The sequence below is a fragment of the Leptodactylus fuscus genome, chromosome 1 (assembly GCF_031893055.1).
Source record: "Leptodactylus fuscus isolate aLepFus1 chromosome 1, aLepFus1.hap2, whole genome shotgun sequence".
NCBI lineage: Eukaryota > Metazoa > Chordata > Amphibia > Anura > Leptodactylidae > Leptodactylus > Leptodactylus fuscus.
The window spans coordinates 107,665,235-107,686,475 of NC_134265.1; the positions used below are offsets into that span (position 1 = coordinate 107,665,235).

General features: G+C 42.1%; 1 protein-coding gene across 1 annotated transcript in view; it reads left to right on the top strand.

Annotated features, from left to right (window-relative positions):
- The first annotated feature begins 1,142 nt into the window (after window positions 1-1,142).
- GNB1L (G protein subunit beta 1 like) overlaps window positions 1,143-21,241 on the top strand; it is a 32,298-nt gene continuing 12,199 nt past the window's right edge. Inside the window, exons 1-5 of the mRNA XM_075262482.1 lie at window positions 1,143-1,226; window positions 4,782-4,987; window positions 6,057-6,182; window positions 13,671-13,827; window positions 16,325-16,423. Of these exons, the coding sequence (XP_075118583.1) occupies window positions 4,872-4,987; window positions 6,057-6,182; window positions 13,671-13,827; window positions 16,325-16,423 (498 nt within the window). The 5' untranslated portion in view covers window positions 1,143-1,226; window positions 4,782-4,871. The remainder of the gene's footprint in view (window positions 1,227-4,781; window positions 4,988-6,056; window positions 6,183-13,670; window positions 13,828-16,324; window positions 16,424-21,241) is intronic.

A 21,241-nucleotide genomic window follows, 5' to 3' on the forward strand; every position in this document is an offset into this window, starting at 1 on the left:
GCCCGCTACCGCTGCGTTTTTTCTTTTTCTTAGTAGGCCATTACCGGCTGGAGTTACGACAGCCGGTAATGGGCCCTATTTATTTACCAATCCTTGCAGTGGCCGGAATAAGTAAGGCTCCACAAACACTATTATTATTCTCGGGGTCTTTTCAGAAAGGTAAAGGAACATAAAAAACTGTGTTACTTACCTTTCCACGCTCCTGGCAGGCATCAGGCCTGCTACTGTGAGGTCTCTGATGTCACAAGACCGGGGCCTGCGTCCCGGGTCATGTGATGTCCGAACGTCAAGGTGGATGGCCGACACCACCGAGGACTGCAGCGGAGCTGGGGATAGGTAAGTGACATTGTTTTTTTATGTTTGTGTCTCCCCCTTGGGTCTTCGATTATTATATTCATGGGTGTCCACAATGGGGCATAATACTGTGTGCAGGGGCCACTATGGGGCAATAATACTGTGTGCATGGGCCACTATGGGGCATAATACTGTGTGCAGGGGCCACTATGGGGCAATAATACTGTGTGCATGGGCCACTATGGGGCATAATACTGTGTGAAGGGGCCACTATGGGGCAATAATACTGTGTGCATGGGCCACTATGGGGTATAATACTGTGTGCATTGACCACTATGGGGCATAATACTGTGTGCATGGGCCACTATGGGGAATAATACTGTGTGCAGAGGCCACTATGGGGCATAATAGAGCGCGCAGGAATGTGTGTGGGGGGGGAGGTCGGTCGTTGGGGTCTTCGGCGTCAGTTGGGGGGAGGCCCATGTCAAAAGTTCACTACGGGGCCCCGCCATTCCTAGTTACGTCACTGTGTGTGTGTGTATATATATATATATATATATATTCATACACAGTTGTGCTACATGTAGCTTATAAATACAGAGAGAAAGACAGAGCCCTGCTACATGGCACTTTTATACATACTGTATACATATGTATACATACAGTTGTGCTACATGCAGCTTATACATAGTGAGTGTATATATGTATACGCGCACACACAGATCTCTGCTATGTGTAATACCATACATAAAGAGCTGTTACGCATCCAGCAGCTCTGCTGCATTTGCCATCTCTATAGTAGTTATATCATCGCTGCCTAGAGGCTGACCCTCCCAGACACGTGACTGATCACATGGTGATGACATCATCGCAGGTCCTTTAGCAGGTTATGTTGTTGTGCCGGTTGCAGTGTAGGAGAGGATCTCTACAGGGTCAGTACATGGTGTGGTACAGGGAGGGAGAGAGGGAGCTTAGCAAGAAGCCTGACTCCTAATGCTGCTGCCTGTGTGAGGAGGGACAGTACAGGCTCCGTGTGCCGCCACATGGCTCACCTCAGGCTGCTGCACTTGCCACACTCTCTGCTATTGCCATGTATAGTGATAACCATTCTCCAGTTTTTCCTTTCAGTTTTCACTCCCCAGAAAGCCTAATGTATTATTTTTCTGTTCTCAGAGCCATATGAGGGCTTCATTTTTGATGGACAAATTGTTCTTCATAATGGAACCATTTACTATTCTGTGATATGTGCTGGGAAGCTGGAGTTACAGAAAACCGCCTTTGGGCTAGTTCACACGTGAGTATAAGGGGAGGTTTTTGACAGCGGATTTCGCGTCCAAAACCTCCCCTTATAATGGTGGTCTATGGAGACCGCCGGGCTTCTGTTCTCCGCTAGCGGCGAGCTGCTGCTAGCGGAGAAAAGAAAGGACATGTCTTTTCTTCAGGCGGAAGCCTTGCAGTCTCAGCCGCACGGCTTCCGCCCCCCGCAGCTCCCTCCTATGTCGGCTCATTCATTTGAGCCGACAGCAAAGGGTTAAGCCGCGACAGCGATGGTCTCGGCGGGCGGGTTTTGACAAGAGAGAGACGCGGCTCGCCGCCTCTCTCTGTGTCAAAACCCGCGCGGGCAGTTCACGTGTGAACTAGCCCTTTAAGTGACTTTCTTGCAGGCTTCGTTTTTACAGCATTCATTTTGCATATTCTGTAGGTCGGCATGCTTTATGGCATTATCAAATTTATATAGTTGTTGGCCCGTTTTAACCCCTTTAAGGTCGGGGCCCCACAGACCAGAAACGCTTTGGGAAAAATTGCAGTGTTTTACAGTATCTGCATAGGAAAATGACTTGTTTGGAAGGTCAGGCGTTTTCAGATGCAGGGTTACTTAATGCGTATGTGTTTATCTGACCTAGGAAAAAGGGGATGACTATTATTATTATTTTAACTTTTTGGACTCCCTTGGGGTCTTGAATCGGGGGGGGGGGGGGGGGGGGCGGTGTTCAGTCACTAAATTAATGTATTGAGAAGTCCCTGTACTTCTATTACCTACTGCCTAGTGCAGCTTGTAATATATGTATATAGAAGACAACCCTGAGAGTCTTCAATAGACTCTCAGCTGTCATAGTGATGGATCTTAGTACAGATGCTGGTGATCTATCCTCAAATTGTCAGCACCCATGCGGCACTAGGAAAATGGCACATCAGTCATCTTTGAGGTGTTAATGCCCGTCTACTTGTGGGATTTGCCTCCGGGTCTCTGCTGTATAATCCCAAATCCTGAGTGAATGCCATGTTTAGAGACCCCAAAGGGTTAAAAAAAAACTTGTCCATATTACAGGAAGGAGAACAGTGTGGCTCACTTGCCATATGATTTGTAGACAAGTAAGTAATTTTAATAATTCTGCCCCGTGATGTCAAGAGTTTGAAACAAAGAAACTTGAGTGGCATGGCAGTAACATTTTAGATGAATTAATGCTGACTGGAAGACAAATTTTCTTACCCACACCTAAGAGCTTGATCTCACATTTAGTTGTAAGAGGTGTTTAAAGTGTGACATGATAAACCTGTATAAATATATAAATGGTTTGTACAAAAAGTATGATGGAAAGCCGATCCATTTAAAATCCCCTCAAAAGACAAGCGGGCTCTACCTCTGTCTGAGAAAAAAGAAAGATTCAATCTCCTTACCTTAAGCACTGTGAATCTGTGGAATGGCCTACTCAAGGAACTAGTCACAATAGCTGACAGGTACAAAACTGGCTTAGATGCCTTCTTAGGCCCCATTCACACACAGCAAGAGGGGGCGGATTTTGGCGCGGAATCCACGTCATAATCCAGCCCCTCACAATGGTGGTCTATGTAGACCGCTAGCGTTCTTTTTTCCGCTAGTGGCAACATGCCGCATGTTGCCACTAGCGGAAAAAAGACACAAGCTGCCCTTTCTTCAGGAGGATTCCGCGGCTGAATCGGCTGTGGTGTCTGTCTCGCGACAGCACCCTCTGGACTAGGCCCATTCATTTCGGCCTAATTCGGAGCGGAAAGCCACGACGGTATGCCGTGCACTGCATCGGCATCCCATCGTGGCAGCTGCAACGGAATATGCACACGCGTATTCACGTGTGAACTAGCCCTTGTAGCAAAATAGTATCAATGATTATGATAAATTAAATTCTTGTTTTCCTTGCCCCTACCCTTCACCCATGTCCTTTACTATCCTTTAGTTTTAACTATAAAAAAAACAAAAAACCTGATCTTCAGTAGTTGATACCTTTTTTTTTAATGGCTCATCTTCCGACGAGCAAGGAAGAGCCTGCTGCAGAACCAGTGTTGATTTGCCGCAGGCTCATCCTTGCTAGTCGGGAGTGCTCGCAGCTTTCTGTTACGAGGGAGCTTTACTTTTTAGCTCATTTCTAGTCGTAACCACAAAACGTTGTAACCTGAGACCGTCGTAACCCGAGGGCTATCTGTACTTAGTTTTAACTGTAATATCCTTGGTTCCGAGCCGCTGCACACTAAATCACGTACTGTACAGGGAGAGCTGGCAGCTTGCGTTTATGCGGGAGCTGACTTTTTCTCATAGGAATGCATTGGCTAGTGTTGATTGGCCAGTGTACAGCATTTGGCCAATCAACGCTGGCCAGGAGGCGGAGTCTAATATCGGACCACAATGGAGACTGCTGTGGTCCGATCTTAGACTCCGCCTCCTCACAGACGAGCCTCCGGCAGAACCAGTGTTGATTGGCCGAATGCTATACACTGGCCAATCAACGCTGGTCAATTCATTCCTATGAGAAAAAGTAAGCTCCCTTGTAACAGCAAGGTGCCAGCTCTCTTCCGACGAGCAAGGACGAGCCTGCTGCAGAACCAGCGTTGATTTGCCACAGGCTCGTCCTTGCTATCATACTTCTATTGAAGCTAAATCTGTTTCCATGTCTCCCACAGTGCAATTTTCACCTCCTGGAAACATAGGAAAATTATAGTAGACCTGGTATAAGTTAGCCTATGTTCACACTGGCTTGCTTTAGACTGTTGTTCTGATCCGTCAAGCTTTCTTCTATTTTGTTTGTGTAAGTCTTTCTCAAAGGACTTTATCTTATGTTTGATAAGCACCAGAATAGGCAGAAGCTTTCTTCAGTCTTGTTTTTTACATTGCATTGAATGATGACAGATGTAGACAAGATGTGATTCATCTACAGCCTACATTCTATTAGGAGACCTCTAGTTGCATGGTATAGGATGATCACCACATCTAAACACTCTGGGGTCGGTCATTTATAACATTTTTTAGTGAGGGGGCAGCTTTCAGTGTTTTTACCTGGCTACACACTTTTTTAGAGTGACCACAGCAGTGGGAATGTACAATAACATGATCATTTAAAGATAACAATGAAGAATACCTAATAGTAAGGCACTGTTCACACTGATTCCAGTTTTACAACAGCCATTAATATCTGTTTTGTAACATATTTTGATGAATTCTTATTTTCTCTGACTAGAACTGTAAAGAAACACTCATTCAAGGAGCAAGAAAACCTGATGGATGTGTTCTGTAGGGAAACTAGAACATTCTCATGTGATTTTTGAAGATGGCTCTTCCACCCCCAGATCCAAAATTTGATCTTAGAGGTGTGGGTGCAGAAGTTAACTGCTTGCACTTCAGTTGTAATGTTTCCGAGCCATGTCCACCGCTTCTTTTTTCTGGGTGAGTAGTTATAAAGTGATTCTCCACCGACATGGTTTTCAATCATACATAGCATGAAGTTGGAACAAATAAACTCCACCTTTGGCATCAAAGTTAAATGATAAGTTGTTAAATATTATCTTATACAGTTATTAACCGCTTCACGCTGCAACATAGCTTTTGTATGTCATAATTGTTGACCCAGTTCAGCATTAGGATGTAAAAAGGCACTCGAAAAGCTCCTGCAATTGCAGAAGTAGATTGCAGTAAGATTTGTATATCACCAGAGCTGTATTCATATCTCTTCTGCTGAAAAAGGTGCTAGAAATCATATGGTTTCCTTCTGCAGCATGTCCCTGTATCTGTTTCTCACTCACTGGGCTTCTACTCCACCTCCTCTTTCCCTCTCTGTAGACTTCTATGTACTCTGATCTCTGTGAGTCTTCAATAAAGACAGATATGGCAGAGAATGGAGCAGGCAGGAGAGGCGCTAAGAGCGTATAGATGGAAACATTCTCCTCCTAGAAGATATATTGCAGAGTTTCTTATATGCACCTAAACTATTGTGTATATAAATGTATTTATTTTATATACATTTCATTAGAAAAGAAGTGAAATCAGGAAGTGAGGACATGAAAAACGCGTATAAACAGATATGAGGAACACACGTCAGACACAAATCAGAGGTGTTTTTGTGATAAAAGAGGTTGTCCAAGGTAAACAATATATTCTAATTAGTCCGGGGGAGGTGAAGGGAAAAAAAAAAAAACATACTCGCCTAATTGGCCTCAGTTGTCACGTGCAACGGGTATTTCAATGGAGTTGCAGCACCGGACCAAGGTGAGTTTTTTAGTATAATTAGTATATTAAATTTTAGACTGGACAACCCCTTTAAGGCCTAAGGGTGCTGCTGTTATTCTTCTTCTTGCTGATCATAGAGAGATGGATATTTTAGGAAAGAAACGCAAAAATTATATTTGAACTGCGTATCAAAGTCTTATTCTTTCATTTATGATACATACATTTCTATATAGATTGCAATACATAGATTAATCTATCTTTCTTGTCTTTCCTATTCTAATATACTTAGGTCTTCTAGTGGACAGATTCATGTGTGGAATCTAAGTACAAGGAGAACGAACACTGTATTGAATGGACATGATGGCAAATCTATCCTCTGGATCCATACCCTTTCTGATAGAGAGAGACTAATGAGGTAAACTGGCTATTCCTGGCCTACATTCACACGACTGTGATATAAAACGGTATTGAAAACATCCATTTTTCATAGCCATTTTGCACCTGAGGGGCATCAGTTTTCACGGAGTATGGAGAGATCCATAAAAATGGACAGAAATAGAGCATGGCCTATATAAAATATCAGTCATGTAAGTAGCCCCCAATTCGCAGACATTGAATTTAATGCAGCGGTGTGATGGCCATTCAAAAAAATGTCTATTACACGGCTAGTTTTCGCTGTTGTGTGAATAAGCCCTTAGGTTATTACAATTATCCTTGGGTTTATACGATTTAGTGTTAAAACCAGGAAATGTGCTGTATCTTGGCGTATCTAGTTTGAACCAAAATTTTTCCAACTTGATAGAGGCAGTTGTGGCTTTTGAAACAAAAAGATGTGGCAAAATAACTTTGAGACAGAATGTCACAAAACAAGACAACTAAAGGATGGTGTAATCCTAGGGCTAGTTCACACGGAGCAAAATGGTGCGGATTTTTACGCGAAATCCGCCTCATAATCTGCCTCCTCACAATAGGGTCCTATGTAATCTGCTAGCGTTCTTTTTTCTGCTAGCGTTTTTTTTTTTTTCCACTAGTGTAAAAAAGAAGCGACATGACCGTTTTTTTAGGCAGATTCCGCCTGAAAAAAACAACAGGGGTCAATAGGAGGCGGAAAAACCGCTAGCGGTTTTTGACACGTTTTTTTGGCTCCAAAAGAGACCTCGTCAAAAAACGCTTCAAAAAAACATTTCTTAATTCCTGAAGCGGATTTTTTTCCTGGCCAAATTCCTCGACACCTAACTAAGTGTGAACTAGCCCTTAGACTGAGAAGTCCAGATACCTGCAATGGAGTTTGCAACTGTTTTGTTTTTATAGGTGTTCTATGAATAGTGGGATCCGCATTGATAACCTGTGAGCGTGGTGCTTACACATCATGCTTACACATACTTGCTATGCATGGCATATGTTTTTAAAATGTACCTGAATTTTCATGAAAGTTTTAACATGTGCGTTGTCTTGCTGGGCAATCTGTTCTATGACTGCCTTTCATTCACTGTGTCCTATCAGTTTAATGTTGGTAATAATCACATTATGGCTTATTTTTCCTTTTTATACATTGAACACTAGAAATTTCTTCCTAGAATCATGGGGCCCTGGGGTCCATTCTGTATGTTTCTTCCATTAGTTTATTTTGGGCATCCTCTCAGACCCTAATGAAAGGTTCTATCTCCCTCATACCTAATCTGCCCTCTTTTGAGACTCCATACTACCCTTACCATTCCAACCAATATCAGCTCATTTATAGATATCAGTATTTTTCTGACCACCAGGTCCTTTGCGGTCATCAGTACCCCTTCTTTCTTGTATTAGCATCTCCACCCCCCGCCTTTCTACTGTTTCTCTGTATTGTTATAAGACATTCACTATCATTTACCTCAGATTATACTGTATTCTTACATGTTACAGTACCTGTGTATATTCACATATCTGGCCCTGCATGGCTGTCTCTGTCGATATTGACCTTTTCTTGTTCTTTAACAATGGATAAACTTGCCTGAATTGCATTACCTATGTGTGTACACAGGGGGAGGTGAGAGGAGGGAAGGCTGCTGATGTTGAGGATGAGGTTAAATTAAAAAATGGCTGGGAGGATTACAAAACATATACACTGTGTGCAGAATTATTAGGCAAGTTATATTTGAGAGGATTCTTATTTTTATTATTGTTCAACAACTATGTTCTCATTCAACCCAAAAGACTCATAAATATAAAAGCTTAATATTTTTGGTGTGGAGTGGGTTTTTTTTTTTTTTTTTTTTTTTTTAGTATTGGCTATCTTAGGAGGATATCTGTTTGTGCAGGTAACGATTACTGTGCAGAATTATTAGGGAACTTAATAAAAACTAAATCTCTCCCCATCTCACTTGTTTATTTTCACCAGGAAAACCAATATAACATAAAATTTAGAAATAAACATTTCTGACATTCAAAAACAAGAAAAAAAAATCAGTGACCAATATAGCCACCTTTCTTTACAATGATACTCAAAAGCCTTCCATCCACAGATTGTGTCAGTTGCTTGATCTGTTTACGATTAGAGATGAGCGAACACTAAAATGTTCGAGGTTCGAAATTCGATTCGAACAGCCGCTCACTGTTCGAGTGTTCGAATGGGTTTCGAACCCCATTATAGTCTATGGGGAACATAAACTCATTAAGGGGGAAACCCAAATTCGTGTCTGGAGGGTCACCAAGTCCACTATGACACCCCAGGAAATGATACCAACACCCTGGAATGACACTGGGACAGCAGGGGAAGCATGTCTGGGGGCATAAAAGTCACTTTATTTCATGGAAATCCCTGTCAGTTTGCGATTTTCGCAAGCTAACTTTTCCCCATAGAAATGCATTGGCCAGTGCTGATTGGCCAGAGTACGGAACTCGACCAATCAGCGCTGGCTCTGCTGGAGGAGGCGGAGTCTAAGATAGCTCCACACCAGTCTCCATTCAGGTCCGACCTTAGACTCCGCCTCCTCCGGCAGAGCCAGCGCTGATTGGCCGAAGGCTGGCCAATGCATTCCTATGCGAATGCAGACTTAGCAGTGCTGAGTCAGTTTTGCTCAACTACACATCTGATGCACACTCGGCACTGCTACATCAGATGTAGCAATCTGATGTAGCAGAGCCGAGGGTGCACTAGAACCCCTGTGCAAACTCAGTTCACGCTAATAGAATGCATTGGCCAGCGCTGATTGGCCAATGCATTCTATTAGCCCGATGAAGTAGAGCTGAATGTGTGTGCTAAGCACACACATTCAGCACTGCTTCATCAAGCCAATACAATGCATTAGCCAGTGCTGATTGGCCAGAGTACGGAATTCGGCCAATCAGCGCTGGCTCTGCTGGAGGAGGCGGAGTCTAAGATCGCTCCACACCAGTCTCCATTCAGGTCCGACCTTAGACTCCGCCTCCTCCGGCAGAGCCAGCGCTGATTGGCCGAAGGCTGGCCAATGCATTCCTATGCGAATGCAGACTTAGCAGTGCTGAGTCAGTTTTGCTCAACTACACATCTGATGCACACTCGGCACTGCTACATCAGATGTAGCAATCTGATGTAGCAGAGCCGAGGGTGCACTAGAACCCCTGTGCAAACTCAGTTCACGCTAATAGAATGCATTGGCCAGCGCTGATTGGCCAATGCATTCTATTAGCCCGATGAAGTAGAGCTGAATGTGTGTGCTAAGCACACACATTCAGCACTGCTTCATCAAGCCAATACAATGCATTAGCCAGTGCTGATTGGCCAGAGTACGGAATTCGGCCAATCAGCGCTGGCTCTGCTGGAGGAGGCGGAGTCTAAGGTCGGACCTGAATGGAGACTGGTGTGGAGCGATCTTAGACTCCGCCTCCTCCAGCAGAGCCAGCGCTGATTGGCCGAATTCCGTACTCTGGCCAATCAGCACTGGCTAATGCATTGTATTGGCGTGATGAAGCAGTGCTGAATGTGTGTGCTTAGCACACACATTCAGCTCTACTTCATCGGGCTAATAGAATGCATTGGCCAATCAGCGCTGGCCAATGCATTCTATTAGCGTGAACTGAGTTTGCACAGGGGTTCTAGTGCACCCTCGGCTCTGCTACATCAGATTGCTACATCTGATGTAGCAGTGCCGAGTGTGCATCAGATGTGTAGTTGAGCAAAACTGACTCAGCACTGCTAAGTCTCTGCATTCGCATAGGAATGCATTGGCCAGCCTTCGGCCAATCAGCGCTGGCTCTGCCGGAGGAGGCGGAGTCTAAGGTCGGACCTGAATGGAGACTGGTGTGGAGCGATCTTAGACTCCGCCTCCTCCAGCAGAGCCAGCGCTGATTGGTCGAGTTCCGTACTCTGGCCAATCAGCGCTGGCCAATGCATTCTATTAGCCCGATGAAGTAGAGCTGAATGTGTGTGCTTAGCACACACATTCAGCTCTACTTCATCAGGCTAATAGAATACATTGGCCAATCAGCGCTGGCCAATGCATTCTATTAGCTTGATGAAGCAGAGTGTGCACAAGGGTTCAAGCGCACCCTCGGCTCTGATGTAGCAGAGCTGAGGGTGCACAAGGGTTCAAGTGCACCCTCGGCTCTCCTACATCAGAGCCGAGGGTGCGCTTGAACCCTTGTGCAGCCTCGGCTCTGCTACATCAGAGCCGAGGGTGCGCTTGAACCCTTGTGCACACTCTGCTTCATCAAGCTAATAGAATGCATTGGCCAGCACTGATTGGCCAGAGTACGGAATTCGGCCAATCAGCGCTGGCCAATGCATCCCTATGGGAAAAAGTTTATCTCACAAAAATCACAATTACACACCCGATAGAGCCCCAAAAAGTTATTTTTAATAACATTCCCCCCTAAATAAAGGTTATCCCTAGCTATCCCTGCCTGTACAGCTATCCCTGTCTCATAGTCACAAAGTTCACATTCTCATATGACCCGGATTTGAAATCCACTATTCGTCTAAAATGGAGGTCACCTGATTTCGGCAGCCAATGACTTTTTCCAATTTTTTTCAATGCCCCCAGTGTCGTAGTTCCTGTCCCACCTCCCCTGCGCTGTTATTGGTGCAAAAAAGGCGCCAGGGAAGGTGGGAGGGGAATCGAATTTTGGCGCACTTTACCACGTGGTGTTCGATTCGATTCGAACATGGCGAACACCCTGATATCCGATCGAACATGTGTTCGATAGAACACTGTTCGCTCATCTCTATTTACGATCAACATTGCTTGCCGCAGCCACCACAGCCTCTCAGACACTGTTTTCCCTCCCTGTAGAGCTTACATTTTATGAGGGACCACAGGTTCCCAATGGGGTTCAGATCAGGTGAACAAGGGGGCCATGTCATTATTTTTCCTTCTTTTAGACCATTACTGGCTAGCCACGCTGTGGAGTATTAGGATGCATGTGATGGAGCATCAAGTCACTCTCATTTCATCAGTCTATAAAACCTTAGAAAAATCAGTCTTAAGATATTTCTTGGCCCAGTCTTGACGTTTTATCTTATGCTTCTTGTTCAAAGGTGGTCGTTTTTCAGCCTTCCTTACCTTGGCCATGTCCCTGAGTATTGCACACCTTGTGCTTTTTGATACTCCAGTAACGTTGCAGTTCTGAAATATTGCAAAACTGGTGGCAAATGGCATCTTGGCAGCTTCACGCTTGATTTTCCTCAATTCATGGGCAGTTATTTTGTGCTATTTTTTATTAACACGCTTCTTGCGACCCTGTTGGCTATTTGCCATGAAACGCTAGATTGTTCGGTGATCACACTTCAAAAGTTTTGCAATTTCAAGACAGCTGCATCCCTCTGCAAGACATCTCACAATTTTTGACTTTTCAGAGTCCGTCTCATCTCCCTTCTGACTAGTGGCGTAACTAGGAATGGCGGGGCCCCGTGGCGAACTTTTGACATGGGGCCCCCCCGACACCGAAGATCTCGACCGAGTCCCTCCTACGCATTCCTGCGCGCTCTATTATGACCAATAGTGGACCCTGCACACAGTATTATGTCCCTTAGAGGCCCCTGCACACAGTATTATACCCAATAGTGGCCCCTGCACTCAGTATTATGTCCCTTAGTGGCCCCTACAGGACTAAATACTGTCACGTCACCCGCTGACCGCTATACCAGGACAATTGTGGATAAAAAAAATCTGGTTATATGCATTACAATTTAGTAACTCCATGTCCCTCACATTAATAGAAGTTATCCCCATCATGTCCCTCACATTAACCCCTGTGTGCCTCACCATAAGAGTTACTGATATGTGAGAGACGTGGAGGTAATAATAAAGTATCTTCATTACTATTACCCCCATATGTCTTACATATCAGTAACTCTTATGGTAAGGCACACGGGTTAATGTGAGGGACATGATGGGGTTAACTGCTATTAATATGAGGCACATGGAGTTACTAAAACAAAAGTAATCACCCCAAATGCCTGACATTAATAAGTATAGTAACCCCAGTATGTACCTGTGTACCTGATATTAATAAGTATAGTAACCCCAGTATGTACCTGTGTATCTTTAGTTTCATTTTCCTGGAGCAGCTTCTTCTTCTCCTCTTGAGTGCAGGACGGCAGGAGCTCGGCAGGGATAAGCCCCGCCTCCTGGGCTCTCCTCAGTCCTCTCATTGGTGGGCAGAGAAAGGGAGGGGGGAGAGAGGGGGAACGTCCTGAAGCGCTGAGAGGAGCCAGACCTGCAGCTCCTGTGTCTCAGCCGTTGCTGCAGCTTCGGGGCCCCCTGTTGGTGGAAAGTATTCCACCAACAGGGGGCCCCAATCATTATACTCGGGGGCCGAAAAGACCTCCGAGAATAATGATAGCAGCAGTAGCAGCTGTCACCGGGCCCCTAATGTCCCGGGCCCTGTGGCAGCTGCCTCTGCTGCTATGGTGGTAGTTACGCCACTGCTTCTGACCCATTTTGCCAAAGGAAAGGAAGCTGCCTAATAATTAAGCACACCTTATATAGGGTGTTGATGTCATTAGACCACACCCCTCCATTACAGAGATGCAAATCACCTAATTTACATAATTGGTAGTTGGCTTTCAAGCCTATACAGCTTGTAGTAGGACAACATGTATAAAAAGGAAGATGGGATCTAAATACTCATTTGCCTAATAATTCTGCAGACAGTGTAGTATGTCTGGAATAGCCTTTCTAAAGGCTATGCAAATATATGCTTAGTTAAAAAATGAGATTTCCCAATGATTAGGATCCCTTTAAGTTTAAATCCCCATGTTGTGGAAACGCAGCTATTTTGTTGCAGTTTTTGTTGTGGTTTTATTGAGACAAAGGCAGGAGTGGATTGAGCAGAAGGTAGAAATATAAGAACTTTCCTTTATATTTCACATTGCTTTTGTAGCCACACTTGGCTTTGGCTTAAAAAAACGCAAAAAACTGTGCAATAAAAAAAAAAGCTACGTCTCCGCAACGTGGGGCCTCGGCCTTAGGCGAAGTTCACATTTGCGCATGGGTTTCCGTGACCTAAACGATGGAGAGCCGGACCACTAAAACAGTGGTTTCCTGTGGGACCAATAGACTATAATGGAATCTGCCGGGTGGCCATCAGGTTTCTGCCGTTTTCATATTAAAATTGTCTGAGAGAAAAGTCCTCTGTGCAGGACTTTTCTTACTGATTTTCTGTGGTAGAGACTCCAGCGAAGTTGTGAACCTAGCCTAAGTCGGACCTTTAATCCCAAGCCTTTAGGACTACTGTTCTACAAAGGATATAGCGTATTCAACTTCTCTCTCCACTGTTGCTGGTCTTTCCCTCCATTTTGAGGGTATCAGAAGTTTAGCTGTGTACAGGAGGAGTGTACCGGTAATTTTATTTTTTCAAGTGCTTAGTATGCCTTCTACAGCATGTCATATTGCTTTATATATTTAGTTATAAAAATTAATATTAACCTTCCTTGTTTTCAAAGTCAGGGTAGAGATCTACAGATATGCACATGGAATTTAGGAGAAGGAAGGAATGAAGTCATGGAGACTATTCCTATCGATAGTGTTGGTTTCTGTAGATGTTCTCTGTTGAATACTGACTGCTGTCTACTAGCAATGCCAGGAACAGAAAGCTCCCAGGTAAAATTTGAGTTGCATACTTATGGTTGAAAGAGTTTTATTTAACATCAATCAGCACAAATTTAGAGAAGTCCGATGTAAGAAAGCAAGGAGTTACAAAAACATAGTCTGCTTATGCTAAAATAGCTTCTCCTGAACATATGTTCCTTTGGTTTATATGTATGTCATAAAACACAAGAGGCCTCAAATTTTTCAGAGCAGTATTAGTATTACATGGCTGGACAATTCCAGTTTATCTGTTATCTTCATCAGCCAAAGGGATCCGATGATCACCAGGGTTTCAAGGTGCCTGATCTGTGGGGATCAGATACTCATTTAGAAAATTTCTAGATTTATTGGACAAACCCCTTATCCTTTTTAAAAGCCTGTTCTTTGCTGTGTTCAACATTACCAAAACATGAGAGAGAAAACTGTGATGGGACAACCCCTTTAATAAACTTACTTGAAGGACATTGCCATATTTTAATGTATATTTTTAATAACCTTTGCATGGAGTGGAATCTTGTAAAGGTGCCTACCTCAATTTGGAGTGCCGTGTTCAATACTTTAGCACAATTGATCTGACACTGTTGTCGTGTTTTTTTACGGTGTATATTGGAAACCATAACCACAGTGTGAACAGAGCCTAAGCAAAAAACAAGGTCTTAGCACACGTTGGTAGCCTTTGATAAAGAAGTTTATTTCTTCCTGTCTTGAGCTTGAATTGAGTGGTAACAAGTACGTTCTGGCACCATCACTGTCTAACATATCCTCGCTCTAACACATTAAGGATGAGATATGCATCTGATCTCAGGAAGTCTTTATGCTTGGCTTTTCCCCAAAAAATGATTAATTTTATCTGTTAGCCTTTCCCTTAAGTTATGCGATATGGGCAGGGGCTTATCTGTTTACGGCAGCATTTATGAGTTACACTCCATTCTATCTTTACATCACCAAATGCATTTATAAAGATTATTAATTTGAGAACGGGCGTGCCTTTCAGTCTTCACTTCTGCAGCCACACAGGAACATTACAAGCCTCTGGCAAAGCAAGAGATCATTTCTCTTAATTAGTAATGGTACAAATTCAAGTGAAATGACTTTTCAGTAGACGTCTGGCTCCTGCCTGATCTGTACAGGGCGAAGGTGCTCTTAGATTATATAACAATCTGCATCACAGACGTAGGTACTTCTGCTCTCAATACAGATTGTATTTTTATATGAAAAGTTTTTATTTACAGAATGTGATAGTGCCCCCAAAATGGTTAAGTATTGCCGTAATCAAATTACTTCCTAATAAAACACTATTCCATAAAGCTCAATACTTTTACCTGTGCAGCCGGTTCTCTTGCTCTTCAAGAAATATTATGTCACATCCAATGCAAGGATACCCAGTTGTCAATTTTCTTTACTGTATGTCTAGGAATATTGACTGTGCCGCACATTATAATATGTGTGTCATACACTAGATTCCATTTGGAGACGCCACAGATTAGCAGACTATTGGAAATTAAAAGCCATGTGCTCAAATTAATCTGTTGTTACAGTCTGTATACCCAATGATGGATTTTAACTTTATTTATTTATTTTTTTAGCGCACCATTAATTCCATATTGCTGTACATTTGAAGGTTTACATACAAAATACCCAGAATAGCTACAATATGAACAGTGACTTTGGCTTGCAATCTATGTGGGAAGGGGGATAGAGGCGGTAGGTGAGGATAGAGGCTGTGCAGATGGTGACAATAGTGTGATGGCAGCAGGGTTATTGAAGGTTTAGGCCTTCCTGAAAAGCTCAGTCTTTAGGATCCTTTGAAGTTTGTGATTGTGGGGGACAGTCCTATGTGTGGTGGTAACAAGTTCCAGATAATATGAGCCCTAACCAAACAGACACCTGTACATTTATTGTTTTAGTCCTAGTCCAGCAAGATGATTGGAAAGGAGTCTGAAGGGTGGGTTATGTCAGTGTGAAAGAGGAGGGGGAAGCCCACTTAAGCTCACAGATGCTCCTCACACACAGTCTGACAGTAACTGTCATCTGAGCCATTTACTTGGTTTATTGTATGGTTGTATCAGTGCCAGATCATGCAGATTATAGTTTATTTAGCTATAGATATGTAGGACAGGCAAGGGACTATGGGTGCACTTAACCTGCCACTGCCTATATCTGAATGGAAGACTCTCAGGCCACTTTCAGCCCACATACACCATATTAGTAATAATCATAATTATTTTTTTAAGCCAAAACCAGGAGTGGTACAGGGAACGTTACGTACATGTTCTGGGTTTTCAACCCACTCCTGATTTTTAACCTTACAAATACTGGTGCAAGGTACTGACCACAAATACTGCAATGTGAAGTAACCTTATTCTGTATATTTTAGGTTCTGCTTATAGCGTGTGTTTTTTCATGTTGCCTCTCTCTGATATGTCTGATACATAGAAGGACTTTCTGTGTCTTTTGCTAATGTGTTCTTTTCCGACATTATTAATGTTAAATCTGCTCCATTTTACAGGTACAAGTTATGGATATGGAATCACAAAAGGTTATAAGCTCCATGACTCCTTCAACAAATGACAAATTGGGAATGGCTATGTGTATGAAACTTTGGCAGGTTAGCATTCTCCATGCATTCCAGTGAAATTATTGTTGATCTTTCCAAATTTGGTATTATATGCCAAAGAACTTCTCATCTACATTTTTAAAGGAAACCTATCACATTAAAAAACCAGTCCTATCTGCAGGCAGCATGTTATAGAACAGGAGAAGCAGAGCTGATTGATATATAGGTTGTAGGAAAAGAATCAGGTAACCTGTCATTTATTTCTGAGTGTGTAATGGTATATAGACATAGCTGTCAGTAACTCAATAGGGCCAAGGTTCTCCTTAAAGCATAGATTCGCCTTTTGAGTAACAGTTTGTATATTAAATATGGAAAGTTTTGTAACTGTGTAGCTAGATATTCTGCATTGTGTATCTTTTAGGGGATGTTTACATGACAGCATAAAAGCTTAGGGTTCTACAATGGACTTTGCAAATGTTCTACGTGTGTAGCAGATCCACACAGGGATTTGCTCTGTTGGACTAAACCTTCACTTTCTTGTGCATATTCGCACAAGTAGTTATTTTTGCAGCTGATTTTTCTCTGACTAATACCAAAAATCTTCCTGGATTGTTTATGCTGCATGTAATTGGGATGCATAGGGTGTGAATTGTCTTAAGACTTGGTGCAGATTTCACTGCAGACTCTGCACCGAAATCTGACATCAGTGAACAGACCAGTTTGTGAGTCTGTCTGGACTATAGTGCAGGTGTGCATTCTCCATTATGGTAGTTCTGTATGTAGTAGTTGGCAAGCTTGTTGACAGACATATTCCTGGCAGCCAGACGAAGTGTGACAATTTTGTGGATCAGTTTGTTTTTATTTTTAGTTAGATAACTTGCATAGTGTCTAATGTAAAGAGTGCAAATCACTAGCTAAATCCATTTGACTAGCAAGGAACTCTGGGAGATGTCGGCTGTGAAGTCTACAGTCTTGTGCATGCAGTTGTGGACTATGTAGAGTGGCGTATGCAGGATGTCTCAAATGATCAGTACAAGATATGTAATACAATATATGTACACAGTTGTTCAGTTTTCCATGTAGACTTATTTTCTACTAATACATCTTCATGCTTTAAAGTTTGTTGCTCTGTTCATAAAGAACAAACTTTCGGCTTTTTTATTTTTTAATATATTCCTATGATATATTCTTTTTCTTTTTTTTGGTCATAAGTATCTTGTAGGTTAATAAATCATTACAGCACAAAATATTATATACCTCACAAATTACTTTTAGAGTACTTATTTGCTTATCCTTTCTGTTATGCAAGTGTAATAAGCAATATAGGTAAGATATGGCCTAGTGTAAGGAACCACATGAACAATTATTTAACCTAATGAGTCTCATGCGATGGTTGCCCATGCACTCACGGATCAGCTGGTAACAGACTTTGCGGGTTGAAGGCATCCTTTGTTTCAGAACATCTTGCCTTGACTTACCTTCTCAAGGCTTTTGAGTTTTTGCTGCAGTTTGTTCTGGAAGTCCACATGATAAAGTGCTGATTGTCAGACCCGTTTACATTTACTTACACATTTCTAATTTGCTTGCGCCTTAGGGGTTAGTTCACACTCGAATACTGTGTGGCGTATTTTGGTCTGGAAAAAAAAACGCTTCTGGAATTAGGAAGTGGTTTTTGGACACCGAGGCATTTTTTGGAGTGACTTTTGGTAAAAATCGCTTCAAAAACGTCACAGTGAATGGACCTTAAAAAACTGCGTTGCGGTTTCCGCCTCCCATTCACTTGTATTGACTTCCTGTGACAGAATCCACCTCAAGAAAGGTCATGTTGCTTCTTTTTTCTGCCAGTGACAAAAAAAACGCTAGTGGAAAAATGAACGCTAGCGGTCTACATAGACCACCATTGTGAGGGGGAGGATTATGATGTGGATTCCGCGCCATAATCCGCCCCCTCTGTGCCAGTGTGAACGAGCTCTAAAATGATTCACTGGCAGAGGTGATTTTATTGCATTTCTTCTGTGTATGGAAAAGACTGTTTTATAATATTTAATATTTATTGTTTTATACTTATTTTTTCTTTTCTTTTCATATGAAATCATTACAAAATAAAGCCCCTGACCCCACAAACACTCTGCACACCCCAGAGGTCTGACTTATGCCCCTTCAATAAATATATACAAAGAACCAGAGAGCACTCCAAAGTGAATTATAATGTGTGTTTTATTAACTTATCAGCCATAAAGTTTCAACGTAGCAACAGGAGTCTTTCTCAAGCAAAATGGAAGTGAGATGATTCAGTTATAGGGTGTATTACATCATTGTGCATAAACATAATTACATTTATCATAAAAGAATGTGTGAAGAGGATTTTCTATTAACATGTATAAGTGTAGCCAAATGTAGCATATCAGAATGACTCTAAATTCATTTAGAAATGCCTCAAGATGCATCGTAAAACTTCTTAAATGACAATAATGCATCTTGGACCTACTCTCCATAAGATAATGACTCAATTAAAGTTCACTCAACCCAGAGAATTTCATAGAAATAAAAAAGAACAAATAATTCCCTGTATTTCACAATCTCCTGATCTTCTTTTGTCGTATAATTAATTGTAAAGCATGAAAGTGTAAAATAGTATATAATTTTTTTTTCTAAGGTAGTAGCCATGTTTCTTCCCTTTCCCTCTCCCCCTCTAATGCTAGTACATGTGAGCCAGGAAGTTTAGGAGGAGAGGGCGTGGTGTACACTTTACTCTTTACAGTGAGTGTGGCCATTTTGTTGGAAGGAATCCTCCGAGTAACTGACAGTATGAAATAAAAATGAACAGTAGTGCCACTCGTACCAACCGTAATAGTGCCAATAGTAGTATACACACTGACACCAGGCGGCTGTACCACACTAACTCACAATGACAAAAATACAACCCAGTACAGCTGAGCAGGGAGAAGTCTCCTAAGTCTCCTAAACTGCTGAATGGCAAATATGTGTAGTTATGCTTTGGTAATTCCCTTCTTTAATATATCCCTGCGATATTATGCACATTTTACCTTTCAAGAGTTTTGAAAAGCGGTGTAACAACCAATGGGTAGGTATTCCTGAATACCAGACATATATATCCTAAATCGTATAGCATATTTGGTTAGAATACGAATAACTCTCCTCCTTCCTCTGTAATTGTTTCTTAACTTGATAGATGCATCTTTCAGGGTCTCAAGAAAGCTGAGTAACATACCAGTCAGTGCTTTAACCCCCTTCCCGCAGGAGGAATTTTCCAGTTTTTCGTTTTTGACTCCCCAAGTGGATATAAGAAATATATATTAGTACTCTTGAAGAAATAGGTTTCCTTCTCCACTTATTAGCCTCTGCTCCTCCTCCTTATCTTCACTAGATTGTCCACAGGTGGATCCGAAAGACGGAAACCTGAACACTAGTATGAAGCTAGCGTTATTGTGAATGTTCATGCCCGATCATTCTGTACAACTGCTTGCTTGATAATATACAGCATCATGACAGCACATGTTATACAGTCATCTCCGTTTTTTTTTTCTTGTATATCTGATTTATTAATAGGCTATGTATTTGTTCAGATAAGGAAACCTTGTGAATAATCACAGACGTAGAGTTACAAACTAGAACGTACATGATGTTTTGTAAATGTGCTGTTGAAAGCTTCATAACCTCCAGGTATTTTACATAAGTGTCAGTTGCAGAAATTAATGTACTGATTAAAATAATTTGTGGAAATGTTTTTCAGACAATTCCTAATATCATGACAACTAGTCATATGAAAAATTAAAGGAAGCTGTCACCAAGGTTATGCTTCTTTATAGGAGAGGAACATCAGTTAGAGACCGTGACATGGAGCATAGGCAGAAAAGATTTTTAAAATCTCTCCCATGTATGAAGGGGATGTCCAGGAGTATACTACTGCTAACATATCCTTAGGCTAGGTCATCAACAGAAGATTGCTGATTGACTGAATCATACACTGTGTAGTGGGGAAGAAAGGTAATGCAAGCTATACCTATACACAACACATACAGTATATTGGCTTGGCGCTAGTGTAATTTGCTAGACTTAAGGCATTTGTTTGTTTATATTCCCTCCTATTTACACTGCCCCTCTCATTGCAACTGACATCTCTCCCTATGCACATGTTGAACTTGAGAGTCTTCAGTAGATGATACCTTTTTTTAATGGCTAACTCATAATGATGACAGAATATAACGTTTCAAAGCTCTTTGGCTTCTTCTTCAGATATAACTAAGAACAATTTCTGAAGGCTGCATATTTATGTACAACAGGACACATAGGGATAGGATTTCAGGAGGGAGGGGGATGAGGAGAAGAAGCTTATTTAGTATAAACATGTAAACAATTCACAGTTCCCAGGTTCTTATCTTTATGGCTGTCTTAGTTCAGTGATTTCTATAGCATGACATGAACCCATGTGAGACATTCATTCCATTCTCCAGAGTGTTAAATAGGGTCATGCTCTTGTATTCACGAATCAGTCACTCTTTCCTTGATTTAAAATTCCCTCTTAAAATCAAAATTTTCATGTCATTTGTGATATTATCTTCATTGCAGAAATGTTTTGGCACGGGAAGGTCTATTCTCTTTTCTCTAATTGTGTGGTGATGTGCATTCATTCTCATTCTGAGCTTCTGACCGGTCTCTCCAACATAGAGATTTTGGTGCACATTATTAAATACACTACATTAGGTGTGTTACAGGTGAACGTACCTGGTATCTCTATCCTGTCAGTGGTCAGTATGTGAGGGCAGGATTTGCACCTTTTCTGTCCGCATGGAAATGTTCCAGTGTGAGTTGGAGGTGACAGTGAGCTGCTAACAACCATATTCCTGA